The sequence below is a fragment of the Calliphora vicina genome, chromosome 3 (assembly GCF_958450345.1).
Source record: "Calliphora vicina chromosome 3, idCalVici1.1, whole genome shotgun sequence".
Classification (NCBI taxonomy): Eukaryota; Metazoa; Arthropoda; class Insecta; order Diptera; family Calliphoridae; genus Calliphora; species Calliphora vicina.
The window spans coordinates 10,107,853-10,126,349 of record NC_088782.1 but is presented as its reverse complement, the minus strand read 5'-3'; the positions used below and the strand labels follow the sequence as shown (position 1 = coordinate 10,126,349).

The 18,497-nt window shown below is 26.3% G+C and overlaps 2 protein-coding genes across 2 annotated transcripts in view; both read left to right on the top strand.

Moving 5' to 3' along the window:
• Window positions 1-438: 438 nt before the first annotated feature.
• Window positions 439-1,475, top strand: ppl (pumpless). Its single transcript, XM_065503554.1, has 3 exons — window positions 439-755; window positions 945-1,220; window positions 1,293-1,475. The coding sequence occupies exons 1-3, from the start codon at window positions 638-640 to the stop codon at window positions 1,388-1,390; spliced, it is 492 nt and encodes a 163-aa protein (XP_065359626.1). The 5' UTR covers window positions 439-637; the 3' UTR covers window positions 1,391-1,475.
• Window positions 1,476-6,867: 5,392 nt separating this feature from the next.
• AcCoAS (acetyl coenzyme A synthase) overlaps window positions 6,868-18,497 on the top strand; it is a 31,724-nt gene continuing 20,094 nt past the window's right edge. Inside the window, exon 1 of the mRNA XM_065503423.1 lies at window positions 6,868-7,436. Coding sequence (XP_065359495.1) covers window positions 7,126-7,436 — 311 coding nt within the window. The 5' untranslated portion in view covers window positions 6,868-7,125. The remainder of the gene's footprint in view (window positions 7,437-18,497) is intronic.

Genomic DNA, 18,497 nt, shown 5'->3' with positions numbered 1-18,497 from the left:
TAGTCATAAACAATTTTTAAATTTAAACAACGTTTTAAAATAAAATTTTGTATGGTAATTTAGCTTTAAAACATTGTTTAAATTTCAACATTTTTGTGAATATGGGGGTTACAATGTGTAAATATTTTTTATTTTTAAATTAACGAGAAAATTTTCCATATTCATGTTGCCAACCATATTTATCAGCAGTTTGTTTTATCCGAAAGCTTTACCACACATTATTTACACAAATGACATTTATCTTAAAAAACTTCAAACATAACAACAACAAGTAAAACAATGCCATATGTTTTTGACATTTGGTAACCTAACAAATACCCACTGTAAACTAAAATTATTCAACTTATTTTCTTTTTAAAAGTAAAAAAGCTAAAAATTAAACAATTTTCAAACAACTTTGACTTGAATTACCGCATGTTTCAATTTTCCCCGATAACCCCAGACGCTTTAAGATCAACACAAATTCGTATTATAAAAAATCATTTGATAACAGACCCTTAAACAATAAAAAAGCGACTACCCCGTAGCTGGCTGCTAGAACAAATCATCATTTGTGTTTTAAACGTAGACCGGAGAGTGCGTTAAAAGTGGCATATTAATTTAATAAAATTAAAAATATCTTGAAATAAGTTACAAAATGGTTTCAGTTATTAAATTCGCTCGTGTTTTGCAACAAACATCAGGCTTATTGAAACAAGCCCCTAAAACTTTGCAAAGTTTCAGACAATTAAGTTTATCAACAATTTACAATGCAGGTAAGACAAATTTAAAGGAAAAAACATAAAATTCTAAATTCCTAATTTACGCAATAAGTGCAGACAAAACAAGCAATAACAACAAAAAATACCGCAAAATGAACAGCTGTTTAAGCAATGATTCTTAAACTGTATGAAATAATAGAGTTGCCAAGTAGTAATTAAAAAAATCCCAATTTTATTTTCTAGAACGCCGTTTTACCGAAAAACACGAATGGGTATCTTTTGAGGGTACTTCCGGCACTGTAGGCATTTCCACTTATGCCCAAGAGGCTTTAGGTGATGTAGTATTTGCCCAATTACCCGATCCCGGCACAGTGCTTAAGCAACACGATGAATGTGGTGCCTTGGAAAGTGTCAAAGCAGCCAGTGAAGTGTACTCCCCCGTCAGTGGAGAAGTAACAGACAAAAATGCCGCCGTAGAAGAAACACCATCCTTGATCAATACCAACTGCTATGATGAAGGTAAAATTTATTTCTTGTTTTCACTATTTAACACATAAATTTCATGTTTTCTCTCTTACTCTCTTTCTTCAGGCTGGCTTTTCAAAATCAAACTTTCAAACACCTCCGAATTGGATAAACTGATGACTGAAGATCAATATAATGAATTTCTTAAAAATGCTGATCATTAGTTAGTTTATTATGTTGTGTTTTTATTTTTTAAAACATTTTTTATAAACTCATTTTCACAAGTTGCTTTTAAAGTTCAAAAAGAAACCCAGTTACTCTACTCTACCCCTCTAATGTGCTCAATGAGTATAGAATTACATTATATAAGAATATTAATACTGTTTTGCCTTTATTTAATATAACACAATTTATTTTTAATATACAAACATATAAATTATAAAATACTTTATGAAGAAATATAGTACATTTATATGAAAAGAAAAAAAAATGATTTAATTTATTTATAATTCTCGTTTAGTTAACTAAAAATTTATATAGGCACAGAAAATCGCAAATATTTCGAGCAGGAAATATTAAAATAATAGTTGTTCTAGGCTGAAACTATGGAAGAAATATAAAAAACTTTGATTTTAGCATTGTTAAATTATGTGACGCTTTCTAATCTAAATGTTTTTATACAAATTTTATAAAATAGTTTTTTTATTTTTGAATGAAATTGTTGGTTTGATTTTATTTCTTTACTTTTAGTTTTAAGGTAAAGTTCAGGGTTATTCATACAAACAAAAGATTAAAATAATTGATTCGCATATTCAGACATTAGTTGTGTTCGCATACTTGATAATTTGTACAAATTATCACTGGATGTTACGGGATTCCGTTCGTTTACTTTTAAAAACTTGTAACAAGAGAGCAAGAGAGTGTTAAAAGTGACTGAACATTTTTTGTCCAGTAAAAAATATCAATATAAAAAACGTTTAAGTTGAAAATTAATAAAATTTACAAGTTTTGCAAAGAAAAGAAGTAAAATAGCCCAAAACAAACGTTTGAATTTAATTTATAATAAAATACAACTTATTTTTACAAATTGTTGTTCGCGTACTTTTTTTTGTTACTTTTCAGATTGAGAGTAATTTATTTTTACTCTCTAAAATAAAGTTACTGGATATTTTTTACTGGAAAGTACGCGAACACACCTATTATGTAAACTATCAGCTAGAGAAAATAAAAGCCAGCATTTTTTTTGTAAATTTAGCCCTTATTTTCAATGTCTGATTTTAAATCTAAATGTAAATCGTTGCTATATATTGCCTGTAAACGTACCTTTATTATAAAAATACTTAGTCAGTATTCATTACTATAAAAATAATGAGACATTTAGAAAATAGGGTTAAATCTTTTTTACAATTTATAAAATTATTATTGTTTTTTCTTTAAGCCTTAAAGTATGCAATACTTTTTTTAAATATTGAAAATAATGGTATCAATTCTTGCAGAAAACCAATTATTTCAAATCTTACAGAAAACCAATTATTTGTATTCGTGTCGAAATTTATTTAAATTTTTGAACATTTTCAGTTATAATATTACAATAATATTTTATCATAAACACATCAATAAATGATCAATTTTTAAAAATGTTTGTACGATGTATGTATGTAGATTAATATTCATATCACCATCAAGATTGACTTGACTTCGAGAAATCCACCTGTCAATTGGCCTCCAAGGTCAATGTGCGATTTAAATCCTCTCGATTATATTTCCTGTGCGAAAGCTAGCGATTTAGGTATCTTTAAATATTTGTATTTTATGAAGCGGATGTCGGAATTTATTGATTTAAGACTCATTTGAAATTATGGATGGCAACCGAACTTCAGTTGCGTTGCCAGAGGGCAACTACAAATTTCTGGTTGCCAATTTAGCAACAGAAAAGATAGCTGTCAGTTTCCATCCGTAATACCATTTAGGCAACTGACAACGCAACTGAAGTTCGGTTGCCATCCATAATCGACCCATAAACTTTTTGTTACATTTTAGAATTTATATTATATAAAAGCTTGGCGAGATATTTGCTGATGCTGGACTTGTCGCAACAAGCTTTTATATCATATAAATTTTATAAAGTAATAAATAGTTTGATTTAAATGAATGTTTATTTCCTTCTTTTTGGAGCATTTAAATTAAAGCTTTTTTAAAAATGGTTTTTAGAGCTTCTTGGATATTTTGAATTTAAATTCGAATTTTCGAACATATTCTGAAAAGCATATAATTATAATAATAAAATTAATGAAAAAAATTTTTTATTTTTAATTTTTAAGTTCGAATTTGGAAAATGTAAGAAATTGGCCTCATATAAAGCAAAAAGTATTTTTTTAGAATCCTCATGATTTCGACATTATTTTAACAGCTTAAAAAAAATTGAATTTTCGAACATAATACTGCATTGTCATCAGGTTTACGCATAATCAAGTGATTATTTTAACAGTTTTAAAATTTTTTTTGAACATAACTTAACATTTTTTAATTTTATTTTGATTTTTCGAGCATAATATTACATTGTCATCAGATATCTATGAGCCCCAAATTTCTGCCAATTCGGGCTGCAAAAACTGGTTCAAAATTCAGTTAAAGTTGTTTGCATGAAGTTTAGGTCCAAAACTAACTAACAAACAAACTACAAATTATATAGATATGAATCAGCTGGTTTCAGTAATATGGCAATAGAAAACAAACAAAAGAAAATGTCAAATGATTGTGGTTTGGAAAGAGGGACAAATATACATACATACATATATCACATTCGTTGAATATTAAAAATGTTATATTTTCTCTAGATCTGCAAACCGCAACAATTTAAAAATTGTTGTAGAACCAAACGATTCGAACTATAAAAACAATTTTTTTTTATTTCTTGGAAAATGTAGTTGTATTTTTTGTGTATATTTATATCTAAAGGTAGGGTCACACATGGCAAATATTTGCTCAAAAAAGCGTAACCACTTTTTTGAGCACCAATTTGTTTGACGTGTTTACTCTTACAAGTGTTTTGTAAGATCAAACAGCATCAAATAAAATAAAACTAAATTGTTTGTTTTGAATAATCCTAAGTAAAATAAGTTTTTGAAATAATTATAAGAATTCAAATGTATTTTGTTTAGTGGTTACGTCTTTTTCGTCAAATATTTGTCATGTGTGACCCTACCTTTAGTCATTTATTTACCGATTTGAGTGATTATTCTAGACATATGTATGTATTATCAAGTTGTTTTGAAAAGTCTGAATTTGATTTTTGGGGAAAAAAAAGAATCACTAGGAATTCATGATTTTACGGATTGACTGAATTTCGGAAGCATTTCCTACATTTGTTTATATCGTTTAACCCGTTTTAGGAAAACAACCAAATTTTGGCTTAACATTCAAGATGGTAAATACTGTATTAAATTTGATTACACTTGTTTTCGGTAATTTTGACAAAAAACTTGGGCAAAAAATAACAAATTTTTAAATGAAAAAACTATTAGTCATGAAATTGGTCCATTGGGGATCCGAATATCTATGCCGTTGAATATATCGGAAATGTCTTTTATTTGATTGCATTTCCAGTAAAGCATTTTCCCCAAAATTGACCCATTGTCGGTGCGAAAACGTCGTTGGAAAGGTATTAAACGGGATATATACAAAAATATGTTAAACAAATCGATGTAGTCGTAGTTTTTTACCCTTCACCATGAGTGGCAAGGGTATATGGGCATTTCCACCGAAAAATTAAAAGTCAATCAAGAGTTTTTTCTTCCTTGTATTATTTATGATAAATATTCAGAATTAATTAAATCAAGGCTTTCCATAGTTGCGATGGCGAGATACCGGGCTACAAACTTCAAGTCCAGCTTCCAAAATCATTTTAACGAGCATAAATCTCTTAAAAATGTTGGTTTTCTGAATAAAGTGGTACTTAATTACTTCGCAAATATAAAAAAAAAACTTTTTACAAATTTAATCTGTCAATCTGTCAGTCTATATCTGAAATCAACCTTTCATAGGCCCCTAACAACTTACATACATACATGATTCATACATCAACATCGATTTTTAACCTATTTTTGATCTATATCTGGATTACTAAGTCATTAATATACACAATATGGATATCTAATGACAGATATTTCAAAGATCTTTGCAAAATTGTTCACTAATAAATTGCAAAAAAAAAAAATTACAAAAAATTTCTAAAAATTAAAAAAAAAAATTTTAAAAAAATAAAATATAAATTTTAAAAAAAAAATTTCACTAATAAATTAAACACACATTTTTTAAAAAAATTAAAAAAACAAAATTTTTTTTTTAATTTTTTAAAAAAATTTTTGGAAAATTTAGTTTTTATATAAATATTTAAAATTGTTATTTTAAAGTATAATTTGGTGAAGGGAATATAATATTCAGCACAACCGAATATAGCTCTTTTACTTGTTTTGTTTATAACTAGAGTGTCCAAAAAAACCGGCAAATTTGAAAACTCGGTTTCCGGTTTAACCGAAAAAGCGTGTTTTTGAAAAAACCGGTTTTGATTATTGTCTTTAAAAAAAAAACCGTTAAACGGATTCGGCTTTTGTCTTCAAAAAAAAAAACGGTTAACCGGTTTATATTAAATTTATTTCTGTTTGTGGACGCTAATAGGAAATGTGTTAAGAATTGAATACTAAATCTTCCGAAATTTAGCATTTTTTAATTCTTAAGGCTCTAAATTTATGCAGTTATTTTATATATTTTATGAAATATTGTCAAAGGCATAATTTTCAATAAAATAAATCAATATTTTTAAAAATGGTATCAAAGTTTTTCATAAATATGTTTGAATGAGCTTTAGAAAATATATTTCATTAAAACCGGTTGACCGGTTTTCGGTTTCGGTTTTGGATACTCTGTTTATAACTCAGCCATTTGTAGGCCGATTTTAAATAGAATATATTGATGTTACCAATCATGTTTGTAAGTTGTTTGGGGGCTTCGAAAAGTTTATTTCAACAGACAGATGGACGGAGGTTCAAAAATATCCTCTTTTAATCGTTTAAGCGATTTAATGACATTTAGCTAAACTAGATTAACTTTTCTTATACTGTAGAAAGCCCATTTTAAAAATGATTCATTTTAATATTTGCACATTACATGTGTTTTTAATGCTAATTCTTTTTTGTTGGCAAATATTTTCGTAATGTTTTGTTAAAAGGATTTAAAATTAGAATGACATGTCTAATATACAATTACAAATAACAACATAAATACTTAAGAGTTGGAAAATTTTACATACTATTTATTAATAAGTAGGGTGTAGAGAACATATTTCTCTTAATTCTATGAAATACATACTCTTAGTATCTACTCTTGACATTGAATTATTTTGTTTTTTGTTTTATGCTTTTGCAAAATTATACTCTTATATTGGTTATAAATAATTCTGCAGCAAATTGAGCTGTATTCTTATCTGATTTTACGTGGACGTATCTTTAAGCTTTTTTTTTAAAAAACAAAAATCATTGTATCTACATTAAAACGAAGCTCTACAAATATGTAGATACGTTTTGAGTAACTCAGCAAAAACATTAAATACAGTGAAATAATATAACACACCATAAGAAATTGATTTGATTTTTGAATTGCGTTGAAAGTTGAGGTATAAACATTTTGTGCAAACAGAGACATTTAGTATGTGAGAGTTATTCAGTGGGTTGAGACGTTCTAAAATAATTCATAGCTAAAAAGAATTAATAAATACAGTTAAAAAACGTTAGAAACCAAAATTTAATTTAGTAGAAAAAAAACAATTTAAAAAATCATTAACAAAAGCAAACGTTTTGTTATGAACATTTAAATTTATTATACAAAAAAAAAATCCATTTAAGGAATCTTTTTAATAAACAGCCAAATTATTGAAAAAATACAAGTTATAGAAAAACAAAAAATGCCTTCGGAAAAATCGATTTACAATCCACATCCGGCCATTAGCCAAAATGCTTACATATCCAGCATGGAAGAGTATAAAAAGTTCTATGAGGAGTCTTTGGATAATCCCGAAGAATTCTGGTCTCGTGTGGCCAAACAATTCCACTGGGAAACACCAGCCGAACCAAAGAAATTTCTACAATACAACTTTGATATTACGAAAGGACCCATTTCCATTAAATGGATGGAAGGAGCCTCCACAAATATCTGCTACAATCTATTAGATCGCAATATTCGTAATGGTTTAGGAGATACTATAGCCTATTATTGGTAAGTTTTTCTTTCTTCTTTTTTGGATTTAATTTACTTTTTATAGTATTTTGTATTTCAATGACGTATGTAGTTCTATTCTGTGTTTTTCTAATGTACTCTGCTGAAAAGGACATGCTTGCTGCTTTAAGTGTTATTGATTTTTTTACTGCTCTTGTCGCTTGTAAGAAACTTGTGTATAAAAAAGAAGACTCAAAAAAGAACTTGTGTTACGAAATCAAATGTACAAGTTTACGTTTAGTATAGAGTGTAAATACGTAGTATGCAGTTTTTTTGTTTGTTTTTTGGTTAAACCCTTAACAAGCACAACAACAACAAAAAACACATGTTCCTTGAAATGTTTTATTGTCAGTTGACAATACAGAAATAGAGCAATTGCCATTAGAGGCGACTTTTAAATACCCTATTTGATAGGCATAATTGGGAAGACAAAATCTCAAGGACAATCGAAATTTATTTCAAACTATAAAAATTATTTCAATAAATTCAAACAAAATTATGAAATCTATTAAATAATTCATATTTTGAAACTTTAAATCCTTGTTTTTAAAAATATAGTTAAACTTTCCTTAAGCTGCGGCTAAGTTAAACTCAAAATAATATAAATGTAGTTTAACAAAGCTTGCCTTAACGGTGCCTTCTTAGTTATACTCAAAATGTATTTTTTTTATTTTTAATTAACAATTTACCAATTAGAAAAGACATTTTAGTCTTAGTGTTAAATATAAATCCAAAGGTTTTCATACCATATCCAAATATTATGATTTTTATGTACATATATCCTTTATAGAACAATTTGTATAAAATCTAGAAATATTTTGGTTGGTTTTTAGGGCAATACAATTACTGTTCGTCCATGCTTTGGAATTGGAGGGAATAATAAAAGTTATCAATATTGGAAAACGACATCTTTACATTTTGTCAGAAAAGCTTCAGAATAGACCAATACTGGATGTAGAGTGTTGGTCTATTTTTAATATCGCTATTAATCAGTCTTAGAGTTATTCTGATAAAACAGCAAAATGTATAGTTTTACCTAAACAACTTACAGATAAATGTCAAAGAATTAAGTATAATTTTTTAAGATTTATTTTCCAAATTTGTGTTGATTTTAATTAAAGTTTTTTTTTACAACTGGCTGGATTAAGAATATTAAAAAAATACCTAATTAAATTTAAAAGGTATTTTGGCTCAAAAAAATATTACTAAACATTTGGTGTTTTATTAGTAAAAAAGCAATTTGGAAAAACACTATCAGAGCAGGACACAAATTAAAAATTAAGTTACTGATTCAGATAGGGACTGAATTTTTTTAAAGAGTTTTTAATAAAAAAACAAGTAAGAGTGCTATATTCGGCTATGCCGAATCTTATATACCCTTCACCAAATTATACTTCAAAATTTTAAATATTTTTAGGTAAACAAAATTTAATTTTTTTTCCAGTTGTTTTTTTAATTTTTTGGAAAAAATTTTTTTTCGATTTTTTTTAAATATTTTTTTAAATTTTTTTTTTTTAAATTTTAAAGTTTTTTTTTTGTTTTTTAAATTTTTTTTTTGTGAAAAAAAAAAAATTCAGGATAAAATTTTTTTTCCGATTTTGACCCATTGTAGGTCCATCTTACTATGGTCTTATATACGTCGTTGCAAATGTCTTTGAAATATCTATCATTAGATATCCATATTGTCTATATTAATGTCTTAGTAATCCAGATATATGTAGCTCAAAAATAGGTCAAAAATCGAGGTTGTCTTGGTTTTTTCCTCATATCTCAGCCATTTGTGGACCGATTTTGCTGATTTTAAATAGCAAAATTCTCGAAAGCATGTCTGACAGAATTATTGAAGATTTGGATCCCGAAGATATCTGCTTCAGAAAATTGATTTCAACAGACAGATAGACGGACATGGCTTAATCGACTCCGCTATCTATAAGGATCCAGAATATATATACTTTATAGGGTCGGAAATGAAAAATGTAGAAATTACAAACGGAATGACAAACTTATATATACCCTTCTCACGAAGGTGAAGGGTATAATAAGAATAATTCGGGTTTGCTATCATATCGTTTTCTGGTTTATTGGGCTCTGAAAAAATTTATTTTTTAAGTTTATTTTTAAACAATATTGTAAAGTAATTTTTATTCAAATAAAAAGTTTAAACGAGGTCCTTTAGTTTAACTAGATAAGAAAATTATATAAAACGTATAGAAATTTCGTAAAAAATTCCACACGTTTCAAATAATTTTTTGTTGTATAAAAAAATAACAAATGATACTAGAGAAAATAAACATTTATTGTTAAGTAGACATTTGTAAAGACTATTACAAACTTTGTGAAAGTACAATTTTAGAAAAGTACTGTTTTGGAAAAGTGGCACATTTAAAAAAGTACTTTTTTGGAAAAGTGTAACTTTATTCGAACATGGCTTAACAAATTCATTTGAAATGTCACACGTTTTTTAATTGGTACTATTTCGAAAAAGTACTTTTCATAAACATTTACTGTAGTAACTACTATTCATTCTGTAGTTCTGTAGTAACTACTATTCATTTATTAGAAACAAAATTAATATTAAAAAAGTACAATACCTTTTTAAAAAGTACTAATTGAAAAAAATATAGTTTCTCCATAAAAGTACTTTTTATAAAAACTCTTAAACAAAATTATTTCTAACAATCAAATACTTTTTAAAAAAGTACTTTTTAAGAATATATACTTTAATTATGAAAAAAGTACCTTTTTAGAAATGTGTCACTTTATTAAAATTTGTCTTAACAAATTCTTTTGGAATATCGCACATTTTTGTGGAAATACCTTTTTTTAATTGGTACTATTTCGAAAAAGTACTTTTTATATACTTTTCACAAACATTTACAAATATTTCTATAGCAACTACTATTTATTTATTGGAAACAAATTTAATAATAAAAAAGTCTTTTTAGGAATAAATATGTACTTTTATTATGAAAAAGTACCTTTTTGGAAATATGTCACTCATTTACAAATCATTCAGTAGCAACTACTATTCATTTATTGGAAAACAATTTTAATATTTAAAAAAGTACTTTTTAAGAATATGTACTTTAATTATGAATAAGTACCTTTTTGGAAATGTGTCACTTTATTCAGGAACTTTTAAAAAGTACTTTTTTAATAAACATTTACTGTTAAGGAGACATTTTTAAAGACTCCAACTTTCTGAAAGTACATTTTTAAAAAGTACTTTTTTGCAAAAGTGACTTTTTTAAAAAAGTACTTTTTTTTGGAAAAGTGGCTCTTTATTCAAACTTCTTTTCACAAATTATTTTGGAATACCACATATTTTTGTGGAAGTACCTTTTTTAATTGGTACTATTTCGAGAAAGTAATTTTAATAAACATTTACAAGTTTTCACATAAATTTACAGACTTTTAAGCGACTAATATTTTATTAAAAATTACTTTTTTTAAAAAGTACTATTTTAATTATCATTTGTATTAAAGAAAAAAAGATAATATTTTTTTAAAAAGTACTTTTTTATTATTTTTTAAGTATATTTATTTTTAATTATAATTTTTATTAAAGAGTTTTTAATTGAGAACCAAAAGTTTATGAATTTATTTTTACTATTATGGTATTATTTTGAAAAAGTACTTTTTAATTTAATTTTCATAAATTTGTTTAACAATACTTTGTAATTCAGTACTTGTACAAAAATAGAAAATTGTATTTTTTTTTAATAAACATTTCTGGAGAATCTAAATTATTAGAACAATGAGCTATTTCTATGTACTTTTTATGACATTTACAAACTTTTCTATAATAACAATTATATTAATATTTTGATAAAACCAAAAAGAACTTTTTTTTCTTAAAAGATTTTCTTAAATTGTAAAATATAATTATTTAATTAATTAATCTATTTTAAGAACAAGTTTTTACTGAAATTAATAGACCTTTTTTAAGAGTTATATTGTACAAAAAAAGTACTGAGTACTAAGAAACCAAAAATTAACTGAAAGTATGTTATGCAAAGGTACTATTTAAAAAAAAAATAGTTTTTAAACAAATCTACCTTTATGTAGTTAAAATTTTTAATTTGCTAAGAATATAACACGATATTCTAAACAAATTTATTAATTGAGGAGCTGCAGAACAAAAGTTACTTTTTTGAAAATTTAAAAATTCTGGGAAATTGATTTTTTTCTAGAAGATTTCAACCCAAATATTATCAAAATACAAAAAAATCAATTTGAAAAAAAAATTCGAAAACGTACCTTTTGTTCTGCGGCTCCTCCCTCAACTAATCTTATTTTATGAGAATAAAATGAGTACTAAATTATAAATTAATAAAAAGTACTTTCTTTAAATTTTTGGAAATTACTGAAAAGTACTTTTTTATGTACTATTCAAAGACATTTGAAAATATTTTTACAGTTAATAAAATATTTTTGTTTATATTTAAAAAAACATAAAAATATAGTTTCAAACAAGTACTTTTTATAAAAACTCATAAAAAGATTTATTCTAACAATAAAAATTTTGTAAAAGTATTTTTATACCACCCTTCATCATGAGTGGCAAGGGTATATATAAGTTTGTCATTCCGTTTGTAATTTCTACATTTTTCATTTGCGACCCCACAAAGTATATATATTCTGAATCGTTATAGATAGCGGAGTCGATATAGCCATGTCCGTCTGTCCGTGTGTGTGTTGAAATCAACTTTCTGAAGCCCCCAAATAACTTACATACACGAATAATACATCAATATCTCCGATTCTTCCGGCTCGGTTGCTATTTAAAATCGAGAAAATCGGTCCACAAATGAGATATAAGGAAAAAACCAGGACAACCTCGATTTTTGACCCATATCTGGATTACTAAATCATTAATATAGACAATATGGATATCTAATGATAGATATTTCAAAGACCTGTGCAACGACGTATATAAGACCATAGTAAGTTGGACCTACAATGGGTCAAAATCGGAAAAAATATTTTTAACTCGAATTTTTTTTTCACCAAAATTTTTTTTCACAAAATATTTAAAAAAAAATTTTTTTAAAATTAAAAAAAAAATTTTAAAAAACAATTTCGAAAAAACAACTGGAAAAAAATTTAAATTTTGTTTACCTAAAAATATTTAAAATTTTTATTTTTAAGTATAATTTGGTGATTCGGCACAGCCGAATATAGCTCTCTTACTTGTTTTATTTCTGTATTTCAAAATTCTTCTGCATTCTCGAGTTGGTTCACTTTGACATTCTGTTAGTTGCTTTCTGTTCTAATAGGGAGATGCAAACTTATTTTTTCAAGTCTATGATTCTCTAATACATTTTTTATTAATCCAACCAGAAGTAACTAAAAACGTATTCATTGCCATATTTGTACATTTTGTTGATTCAGATAATATTTAGTACTATGGGGCCATTTTGCAGAATTCAGTAGCCAAAATGCCCAGGACCTCAATAATATCCCGATATTTTTTGTATTTATTCTCAATTATAATGATATAAACACTCTTCTAAAAATAACAAAATGACGTGAATTAAATAATAATTATCACACATTAGCAACTTCAAAATACTTTGTATAGCTGACTTTTGGATATAGACAGTTTGAAAACCTGCTAATTTTGTCATTCCCTAAATATGACCTAAAATTTTCCACTGCGAACAAACATTTTGTCTAAGTTACAAACCATCCAACAAGCTTAGAATACCCTACTCAATTTTGAAGTAAATAACACAAAAATCCCCCAAAATAAATACATTTAATAGTGGGCAAGGTTGTGTATTAGAAAGTAAAGGATATTTTTAAGGGTCTCTTAAGTCATGCGCACTGGCAAAATATTGAACATTTCAGAACAAAACATAATATAAAAAATATAATAGATAAAAATCCAAAAAAAAACAGGAACCAAAAAACAAAGATTTACTTTTATAATTTTTTGTGTTTTTTTTTTTTTGGACAAACAAATAAATGTATTTTAATTATATATATTTAAAAGAACATTGACTCGATTCCAATGGAATATTTATATAGATTTGTACTCGAATGTAGAAAAAAGTAAAAAAGAAATAATAAAGAAAGTACATACAAATAATTAATTAAAAGAGCGGAAAAAGCGAAACCGAAAATAATGAAACAATATAAGGAAGTGTTTAAATGAATTAGTATTAAATAATAAATAAAAATATAATTATTATATTATGTTAATATACAAATTAAAAAACCATAGCAGGTCATGATGTCAATGTTTTGTATCTACTAACTATAAGTTTTCAGACATTTATTTCAAAACCAAACCAGTTTCAGTGCATTTTAGAAGTTTAAAATCTTGAAAACAAACCAAATAATAATGACCATGACTTTGAATATTTTCTGTCTACTACATATTTGCTATTATGTCTAACTGGCTTTTGAAAGATTAAGAGCATCAAAAAAATTAAAAATAAATTCAAATTTGTATATTTTTATATTTATTGATTTATTTATGCATACATGCTTTGGCTATTGGCCTGTGGAATTAAATAAAATAAATAATTTTAGACAGACTGTAATTGTGCAATAATTTTGTTTGTCTAAAGTTCAAATGGAATAATTTTTTTTTAAAGATTTTGTTACATAAATATATTTTTTAAACAAATAATAATGAAAAAAATCAAAGAATGTGTACTATTAAACAAATAAACAAATAAAATATTATTTAATATTTTAAAGGTTTTTCAAAACCAAATATTTATGCAAATAACCACAAATTCAGAATAAATTTATTTACAAATGCGCCAATTCTGTTAAACCATTGCCTGGCTTTATTCGTTGGAATATTTAGTACTTAAATAATTGTATGGAATGTACGTATGTATTATTTTGAACCTTGTGCTAGTATTTATAAATAATAAACAAATTTCTTACTTTCTTTAAGGTCTTTGTTTATAAGGAAATCAGTCGATTTTTAATGAAACAAAGCTTTAAAAAAAGTACTTTTCTTTGTTACCATTAGCACCAAAAAGACAGGTACAATTTTACATTAAATTTTTAAGTATTTAAATAAAAAACTAGCTTTTTAAATCCTTTACATATTGTATTGATGAATAAAATATTTTTTAAATCAAGTTTGAAATAAATTCTAAGAAAAGTACTTTTTTTTAAATATCTGCATACTAAATTTGGTAGATCATCATAATATTAATAGGCAAGTCGATTTCTTTAGACCCCTTTTACGCTCACATTATACATTGAATTTGGGCAAGAAATATTCCATTTTAAAGGGATTTATTCACAGAAGTGCAGAATATATATTTTATTGAAATCGGTTTAGTTTTTTAGGAGTTATAAGCGTTTAAAGATGTTACTAACACATATGCAAAAACGTGTACATGTGAACCTTAAGCTAAAAAGTAAACAAAGCAAGGCGTGTTTGTCCAATTTGTTGTTGTAAATAAATAAGAGAAACAATTAAACAGTATTGATTTCGCTCAGTTTTAAGTGAGAGTTGTTATAGAAAACAAAGAAGAAGACTTTAGTAATTTAAATTCGCTTTAATAAATATATTTTGAAGTTTTTTTTTATTTCCTAACTCCCACATGCATAAACAATTTTTAAATTTATCAAAGGTTTATAAAACAAAATTTCCATTCAAAATTAGTTTTATAAACCTTTGACAAATTTAAAAAACTGTTTATGCATATTGGGGGTAAATATGTAATTGTAGATAAGTAAATAGTTATTTTATAATATGTGCAGAACTGGTTGGGTACGGGTTGGAAAAACTGGTAAGTCGCCTCCCATACAAAGTAGTTATTTCTAAATATTTTGTGAACTATAATTGCAAGATTCTTCAAACATAGTCTAAATGGCTCTTTTATAAATTTGCATAGTTTCGCTGAAATTGTTCGGGATTGGAAAAGTGGGCGTGACACACCCTATACAAAGTATATAATTAATTCGAATAACTGTAGAACTATAATTGTAAAAGTGTTTAAACTTTTAGCGAATTAATTTCTTATGGCGCAAAGTAAATAATTTATTTTGAATATCTGGAGAATTATAATTCTAAAAAGAATTTAAATTCTGTAGCAATCAATTTATTACCATTCTAAGAAGGTTAGCTAAAAACGAATTTATTCCTGATCCCTGTTCGAAGTTTAGCTAAGCATGATCGGCTTAGTAGGAATGACCTTTCCCTTATAAAGGAAAGTTAAAGTGAAGCTTGATATTTACATAAAAGGTTTAAAAATGGGTGGAATCAGAGCAGTGGAGTGGTATCCCCTATACAAAATTAGTTATTTTCGAGTATCAAGTGAACTGTAATTGAGTGATTCTCAAATTTTGTATGTGTTATTTTCGTATTTCCATTCAGACTTTTTTAATTTTACTAGGGTAGGGGTAGCGAAATACGTCATAAATACGTCATTTTTATTTTAAAATAATTTTTTAATAAATAGTTCTTTAATTAAATATTTTTATAACCTTCACCTTCGTGAGAAGGGTATATATAAGTTTGTCATTCCGTTTGTAATTTCTACATTTTTCATTTTCGATCCTATAAAGTATATATATTCTGGATCCTTATAGATAGCGGAGTCGATTAAGCCATGTCCGTCTGTCTGTCTGTCTCAATTTTCTGAAGACCCCAGATATCTTCGGGATCCAAATCTTCAATAATTCTGTCAGACATGCTTTCGAGAAGTTTGCTATTTAAAATCAGCAAAATCGGTCCATAAATAACGGAGATATGAGCAAAAAACCGGGACACCTCGATTTTTGACCTATTTTTGATCTATATCTGGATTACTATGTCATTAATATAGACAATATGGATATCTAGTGATAGATATTTCAAAGTCCATTGCAACGATGTGGATAAGGCTATAGTAAGTTGGTATATTCAAGATATCTCGGCTTCGATTCGTATGGTAACCAATTTCGCTAGCTTATGGATCAGATTTTAGCAGCTTTTAATGGATATGACCGTTTTGCTCCCACCAAATATGGAGCATTCCCTTAACTTCATGGATATTTGACTTTGGTGTCGATTCGGCTGGTTGGTCGCGCTTCACATACGATCTCTTACACTTCGGGTTATCATTCAGTGCAAAACTGATTTTCCTTCATAGCGTTCAAGCGTTTATCTCTCTTCATCTTCCGACTTCAATTCGTATGGTACCCAATTTCCCTGCTTTTGGATCAATGCTGCAGCATGAAATTGTTGCTTGAACAGCTTCCAATGATTTTGAAAAATCTTGTTGAGTTTTACAGCAATCTTCATGGAGTAATGCCTGCAATTCTTGGTCTTCCAACTTTATTGGCTGGCCTGGGTGATCTTTGTCTTCCGTGCAAAAATCACCACTTTTTAAACCGCACAAACCATCCCTCGAACGTTGAAACCGATGAAATACATTCACCATAAGCTTTGTTGAGCAATCGGTGTGCTTCAGCGGCACTTTTTTTCAAACTTAAGAAGTAAAGTAAAACTTTCTGCATATGACGCTTTGTTGGCCAAAAAAAATTCGACATTTTCGAAGCAAAAAACTTTGCTGTTTGCACTATAATATTCAATAACTAAGGACAGATATTTGCCCTTCAAAATGACATATTTATAAGTTATTAAAAACAAAAATCCCGCATTGTTAAGTCATACACCCAATAAATACATAAATTTTAATGAAATATTTTTAACAATATTTGAAAAGGTACTTTTTCAGAAAAATAATTTTTTTTATTATTTTTCCTAAATAGTACTTTTTATAAAATCTGGCGATTTTTGTATTTTGAACAAATACACTTTTATTTGAAAAGGTACTTTTTTTCAAAAAAATACTTTTTTTTAATATTCTTTGTAAATAGCGATTTTTAAAATATGGCGATTTTGTTGGTACTAAAACGAAAGAAAAAAACTTTTATTTGAAAAGGTACTTTTTCGTAAATAGTACTTATTAAAAAATATATAGCGTTATTTATAAATTTGATAAAGAAAATATTGCGTTTTAACATTAAAAGTAAACATTTTAATTATATGTATCGATTTTCAAAATTTAAAATTTTAGCTTTGAGATTTATAAAAGTGAAAGGTCTTAAAAGATTAAAATAATAATGCTTATCGCAAAACAAAATTATGACAAAAAAGTCATCATTACAAATTGAAATTCAAATACTTAAAATAAATTGCAAGATTTGGAAAAATGTTTGCAAGATCTAATATTAACAAATGCAAACTAAGATAGACTACTAAATACTCTATAAGTAAACCATAAGGTAATCAATTGCATCATTTTGATTACTTATAAAAAAGAAATTCACTTTAAATCTGAGAAGTTACAAAATCTTTGTTATTTTTGGTCATGATTCAATTACTTAAACATACGTGTATTTTTTAGGAAAAATATTTTCTAATAATTATTGAAAAATTACTCTATTGCTAAATGATTAATAATTTCACAGCCATAGCCAAAACAAATCTGACTCAATGTGTTTTATTAGTTTTATTATTTGATAAATAAATAGACAGATATTCGAAAAGAAAACCAAAAACAAAAATCATTATCAAAGAAAGTTGGACAATAAAAGTAGAATTTAAGTCTAAAAAAATGACGTAGTTGGACAAAGAATATGATTAAAAATTGAAAATGGTCAAGGTACGCAATTTGTATAATATTTTAAAATCTGCCTAAAGCTGTATTGTTAATTCGTTTGTAATTGTATAAATTTGTAAAATTAATTAAAATATTATTGATATTTGTTTGATTTATATAATTTTAAGTATATACTCGTTTAAATATAAAATCAAAATAAACAAATGAATGAATGTTTTATATCAATTATTAATTATTATGGAGAACTCACACACTTGTTCATAATAACAATTTGTTATGGCGCTGCCTGTTTTTTGATGAAAACCAAAAATAAATAATTGTGTAACAAATTAGCAGCTAAACGCACTTCAGTTTGTTTTGATTAAAAATTTCGCCAAGTGCTAATGAAATTGAAATGGAACGAACCATATCAGCTTCCAGCTACAACATATGATATGATAAATGTAGCAATATATTGTTTATCATACTTTCTACT

Excerpts from the sequence above, each read along its gene's own strand:
- ppl (XM_065503554.1), top strand. The coding sequence starts at position 638 with ATGGTTTCAGTTATTAAATTCGCTCGTGTTTTGCAACAAACATCAGGC. Across the intron at positions 756-944 it reads ATCAACAATTTACAATGCAG|AACGCCGTTTTACCGAAAAA; the intron begins GTAAGACAAATT and ends TTTATTTTCTAG. Across the intron at positions 1,221-1,292 it reads TACCAACTGCTATGATGAAG|GCTGGCTTTTCAAAATCAAA; the intron begins GTAAAATTTATT and ends CTCTTTCTTCAG.